The sequence below is a fragment of the Pteropus alecto genome, unplaced genomic scaffold (assembly GCF_000325575.1).
Source record: "Pteropus alecto unplaced genomic scaffold, ASM32557v1 scaffold80, whole genome shotgun sequence".
In the NCBI taxonomy this organism is placed as follows: domain Eukaryota; kingdom Metazoa; phylum Chordata; class Mammalia; order Chiroptera; family Pteropodidae; genus Pteropus; species Pteropus alecto.
In genome coordinates, this window is record NW_006430460.1 from 1,981,955 (window position 1) to 1,988,219 (window position 6,265).

The 6,265-nt window shown below is 47.2% G+C and overlaps 1 protein-coding gene across 1 annotated transcript in view; it reads right to left on the bottom strand.

Moving 5' to 3' along the window:
- MTUS2 (microtubule associated scaffold protein 2) overlaps positions 1–6,265 on the bottom strand; it is a 277,079-nt gene that overhangs the window by 269,491 nt on the left and 1,323 nt on the right. Inside the window, exons 1-2 of the mRNA XM_006904828.2 lie at positions 5,456–6,265; positions 1,424–1,664 (exon numbers count right to left, since the gene is read on the bottom strand). The exon at positions 5,456–6,265 is cut by the window's right edge and continues 1,323 nt beyond it. Of these exons, the coding sequence (XP_006904890.1) occupies positions 1,424–1,664; positions 5,456–6,265 (1,051 nt within the window). The remainder of the gene's footprint in view (positions 1–1,423; positions 1,665–5,455) is intronic.

Here is a 6,265-nt window from a genome sequence, read left to right on the forward strand (position 1 = left end):
TATATATAAATATGTATGTAATATGTATTTATATATAAAATGTATATATAAATATATATGAATTCAAATATATATTTTATATATGTATATGAATTCAAAAAAATGCATAAAGAGATGTGTGACATCGCTAGCCATTAGTGAAATGTAAACTCAAACATCATAGTTTCGTGTGATCACATGCCCACTAGAATGGCTGATATTTAAAAAAGACTAACAATGCCAGATATTGGTGAGGATACGAAGCAACGGCAATTCTCACAGACTGCTCGTGGCAAGAAGAAACCTGCTTTGGAAAACAGTCTGGCAGTTTCATTCAAACTTAAACGTACACTGACCCTAACACCCAGAAATTTTATTTCTTGGTATTTGCCCAGGAGAAATGAAGCCGTCTGTCCTCAAAAAGTGTTCACTTGTTACAGCCAAGAACTGAAAACAACCCAAGTGTGGCATATTCTTAAAGACCTTGCATTCCTAGAAACCTGACTTTTGCAAGACGAATGTCGACTTAGTTTATTTTTAGTAATTTTAAGTTTTTCCAAATTTTGTGCATAAAAACTATTAACTTTGTTACCGTCTATTTAAATTGCACCTAACTCCATTTCGCATCAGATATGTAACTCATGCAAGCAGGTGAAGAGGCGCTGGACAGTGACGGCCACCCGGGGAAGGAGACATCCGAGCTTTAAACACTACCCAGCTGCTGCTGACCAACGCTTTGATGTCTCCAGCCAGGTATGTATTATTTCTATAATAAAATGATACATTAAACCTAGAGGAAACCGCACCACCAAAACAATGGAGAGAGAGAAAGAAGCAGAGAACATCAGAGCAGGATGATGGGCCGGGAGAGGTGGCCGGGACATTCTGTATTCAAGATTTGTGATCAGATGGGAAAAGCGTGACATGGTCAGTGCTGTCCTGTGGAAGAGCTCTGACAAACTGCAGCCCACAGGCCACATCTGGCCCACTGTCTGTTTCGTAAATTAAGTTGTATGGGCGCGGGGGCCACATCCATCCACCCACGTGTCGTCTGTGGCTGCTCCCACGCTAAGTAGTCACAGCACAAACCATACGGCCCAGAAAGCCTAAAATATTTACTCCCCGGCCCCCTACAGATCCATGTTTCTGAACCCGGGTCCACGGGATGTACTAGAGAAGGAATAAAGTACAGGAAGTGAGGACGTGGTGACAAGGGCCATCATTTCATAGGTGACATGGAGGATGACAGCTGCAGACAGATGAGTCTTGACACGTGTCTATCTACAATGAGATGGAAGAACAGAAAAAGGCTTCTCTTCAAAGGTGCAAGGTGTTCATATTTCAGACACTCACTCCGTTTTATATGACTTAAATAGTAATCACATAAATCACTTTTAAACGGTCAAGTGTGGCAGGCCAAAGCAGGGACTGTTGGATCGCATACCTGCGGGGTCAGAGTTGTAGAGACTGGCGGCTGTCGCTATGGGTCCCGGTGAGTGGATGGCGCTCGCCGAAGACCTCTGGCTGGCGATCAGGATCCTGCTCTTTGCGGACGGTAAACGGGACATCGCGCCCAGCCCCAGCTGGGGCTTGAGGAGCATGGCTGATCGGTAGAAAGGGGGAGGGACTTCGTAGTGTGCATAGGGGGGAGAACAAAATTCTTCTTTCCCGGGGCGTTCCGCGACCTGTGGCAATGACCAGAAGCTCAATCAGAGGACCCCGCATCACGGGATGAGGACCGAACCTGGCCAGGAGACCAAGGCTCAGCAACGACCACCCCCGGCAGCCCCGAGCTGCCCCCTTCCTGGTCACTTAACTGACCTGGACCCGAGTGTCTTCCCCCCTAGGCTGACAACACACCTGGATGACCTCTCATGTCTCCTCCGGTTCTAATACTCTATGAATCTACCTTTCACTGGAAGGAAAAAGAACTTGCTCTATGTGATTTTTTTTAACTCGACTGCTATGAAATCATTGGAATTTGTACAGGTAGTCACTCTATAAATAAATAACATCAGGGAAGCAAGGAAAGAATTGAGCAAATGTTCATAGAATTATGAAAGTTTCCTTATTCCTAAGGAGAAAAGGCACAATTCCTATGGTAATGCAGTCTTAACATTAAGTAGATGAACCTAATCAATTGACGTTACGTCTTTTCGAGGCTACTTAGAAAGACGTTGATGAGGGAGAGGAGGCCATTTGGAATGATAGAGAAGCTAACGGGAAACCGTGTTGTCAGGCCCCTGTGACCTGTTTACATAGCTAAAAACGAGAGACACTGGATTACCTCCTGAGCTTGTTTGCATGGGCAAGCTGGCGCTGCCAGCGATGCTTAAGAAAGTTCTGCCCGAACTGAAGTTCTAGGGTGAGTCTTGCTGAATTCTCAGCACCTAGAACAGCGCCCAGCACAGAGGGGAAGTCAATAGATGAGCATTAAATAAAAGACTCACGGTTCTATGCTTTCTTAAATTTAATAACATAACGTGCCTGTTGTATTTTTCCCGTACTGAACAGTTTGGACTAGGGTCTGTCTTCTAGTTATCTTCTATGTGTGCAATTCTGGACTCACAATTCATGTTATCAGTGTTTCTTCATATTAAAAGTGAAAAAACAAGGCAACTAAATAATCTATTTCCTTTCAGTTAAAAAAAAAAAAATTGTGCCAGAGGCTACGCATGAAAAGATACATCCGTTGATTAATTCTGCTCTAAATCACAATACATTTTGTGTCAAGCATATTCAGGAATCACAAGTACTTAACAATATTCTTTAATAGGGGCTACGAAGCTTTGATCCAAGCTGTTGAGGAGATAAACCCTGAATGAATTTGATACTCTTTTAATGTTGAAATAGATACAAAGTTCTCCTAAAATTGCCATTATTGAAACAAGAGATTAGGCCTTTAAAGTTTTATCATCATGACATTGTAAAATATGCATGATTTCTAGAGCGGAGAGACTGAATTCGAGTGGCAGCAAATTATATTCCCATGAAAGAACATTCTACATCTGCTCTCTGATAAAATTTTTACCATTCTCTACTTATTCTCTTGCAATCAATCTTTGGCTTTTATATTATACTCGTATTTCCTCTATTTTTTTCTTTTTTAAATTTTCATCTCTAAATTTTTGATGCCGTTTTCATGGCTTTGAGCAGCTGCTCACACGAAGAAATTATTATCATTTCTAACCTACAACTGTCAGGTTTTGAGGACTGCAATTCGCCGATCTCAGTAATTACTCAGTTCTTTGAAAGTGGTTAGTTTTCAGGGATCAAAACCCACATGCTGTCACTGAAAAACAATCTTCACGATTTCAGTAAACTTGATGCCTGTCATTTTGTTGGATAATTTGTCTGGTTAGAAAACAAATGCTTTAAACAGTGAAAAGTGTGCCTCAGATGCCTGATCTGTGTGTTTTTAATAAAACGAAGGAATCTACAGACAGCTTCACACTCTTTTCTTGCATCCCTATTAACAGAACACGAGAAGCATCACTGCACAGACATAAACTCAGAGAGATCAATCCCAAATGTTTTTTCCCCCCCTCCTGAGTATTTTTAGAAAAATAATTTTGAAAGCAAACTAAAGGATGTTTGTGATTTCAAAAAAAAAAAAAAAACTCCTAAAATCATTCACGACACACAGACAAATCAGTTTCTTACTGGCTCATCCCTCTTCATATTTGCCCTGTCCCGTTTCTGTGGGACCGTGGGCAGGATCAATGCAGTGTAAATGTGGCGTCTTCCCTGAGAATCCATTGGGATGGCTGCAGGGAGAAGGCTGGTGATGGCTAATTTCGTCAACTTGGTTAGGCCAGATATTCGGTCATAGATTATTCCAGATGTTTTTGCGAACGTATTTTTTAGATGAGATCAACATTTAAATCGATAGACCTTAAATAAAGTAGATGACGCTCCAAAATGTAGGTGGGCCTCATCCAATCAGTGGAAGGCCTAAGAGACAAAGACCGACTTCCCTTAAAGAAGAGGGAACTCTGCCAACAAACTGCACTGCTGCCCCCCACCAATGTGACCTCTCTGAACCCTTCAGGGTGGGGGGAATGTGCACATAACACAAAAATTATCCCACGGAGAAGAAATACGCAACAGAAAGACCGGGAAGGATCACAGGGAAAGAATTGAAGACTATAACTACATCTCCAAATTAAGTTTCTTTCGCAAATGTGCTTTTGCGGAGAAATATGTAGGGGTCCTTTTTGCGGGGAGTTGGGGGCAAAAGGTATCAAATTACTTCATTTGGAGTAACGGTATGAAAGAATTTAAGTGGATGCTTTGGCACAACTTATAGAAAAGGTGGGGTGGAAGGTGAGGGTGACCCCAGTAGGCACGCACTGCCTTGGTGACTGCAGAAGTCACCCAGTGGCTACAACGAAGTCAGCCTAAGGCTCGGTGCCCATCATCACTGTCTCTAGGGTCTGCCTGTCGAAGGAGAAGTCTGCGTGCCAGACTTGGGGACCTCGCCTTGCACGAGTTGGTTACTTCCACAGTGATACTTTGAGAAGAAAAAGGTTCATTCACTGAACCAGCTCTGGCTCCCACGGCCCTGAGGTGGGGGGTCAGATGGCTGCCTCCTAGGGGGCTCCCAGGGGCCACCCCAGCCTCTGCGAGGGGCCTGGGCCCTGAGCCTCAGAGGCCTGAGCAGGGGGAAGAGGAGGCTAAGTCTTTGGAAACTTAAGACTCACATTAAGCAAGCTCAGGGACCAATACACAGAACAGAGAAGCACCCTGCCTATGGTCAGCAAGATGCCACCGCCCAGGGCGACCCCAGGTCCTCTGGCCAGAGCACGCTCACCACACTTGAAAGAGGGCACCACGCAGCCTGCACAGCGAGATGAGCCCCCGCCAGTGATGAATGCTGGGGTCCCAACCTCCGGAGAGTTCCAGCAAGGACCAGCGAAGACTGACAGAGGTGACATGTGTCACGCGGGCCCAAGGCGTAGGAGGCACTCGGCTAAATGTTAGCTGTAATTATGATTTTGACTTAAAGCAAAGAGCTTGTGCCTGACACCTCATTCTCTGCTCACTGCGTTCTTCACAGGCGTGAATGTGAGAGATGGTCTCGTAAGGACCCCCCTGCCCCCCGCAGAAGCCGACGTCTGACCGACGTGAGTAACGTATTCTGGATTTCCTTTCTCGTCACCCTGTGCACACACCTGAACGCGGAGCGCCATTTACACGCACACCTGGCTACCTCAGGTGTGTCAGACCGAGCGGAATTTAAATATGTCTCCTCAGATGCTGGGTCCCTCTCATCGCAATCGTCACGTTTCCAGCCAAAGACACACCCACTTGTCTACAACCTCCTCCGTTACAAACACCCACTTCTGTACAAGGGCACCCACCCGAATCCACAGTTTCCCGAGAGAGGATGCTCTGTTTTCATGACTCATTGAAAATACGTGACCAACTGTGGGGACGCTCGACCTATACACCGTGCCAGGTGACACCCTCTTACCTCCTGCAGGAACTTTTCACTCATTTGACCGAAGTGGTGTCCTGGGGGCTTGATCCCAGATACCACCAGCCCTGGACTGAAGACCCTGGGCTTCTGCAGGTCCGGCTTGAACTTCTCGTAGAGGCTGGCGGCCGACTTCAGGTCGCCGACTGCCACCTTCTCCTCTTTGGGAAGAGGCATGTCACATGCGGGCAGGGCACAAGGAAGCCCCACTGGGACCAGCGAAGCGTCTACCTGGCCGAGGGCCTGAGGGCTCCTTCTGATGTAGGTGATGATCTTGGGCCTCACGTGCTTCGGCTTGGGCAAAATGACAGGCCTGGCTTCTGTCCTCGCTGCTGCTTGGTCAGCCTGTTGCTCCTCCAGTCCTGCCTGTGAGGACGGCAGGTCCTCGGAATGTGTGGGGACAGGCCTGGGGACCCCAGCAGGACAGGCGTTCTTGTCCGGCACTTTCGGACAGGTGCTTGGCAGCCACGCGCTGTCAGTGGGGGCCGGGGTGGCCGTCGGTGACCCAGCATCCACACTCAACACACTCGCGCCCCGGGGACTGGTACTGGGCGGTGTGGGCTCCTGGGTCATCGCTGGGTGGAGAGGGACAGGGACACTCGGAAGAGAGTCTGCTCCCGCTGGGGTGCTTTCCGTCTTCACTGCATTTTCTAGAAGGTTCCTAGTTTCGGCAACAGAGGTCGTGACCTCCTTGCTTTCCCCTGCTTCTGTGCTGCTGCCTGCAGGGCCAAGGGGGTCGGGGACCCCAGCTTTACGCTCCCCAACAGAAGAAGCTGAAGCAGAAGCCTGCTCGCTGGCCAGTGCCCC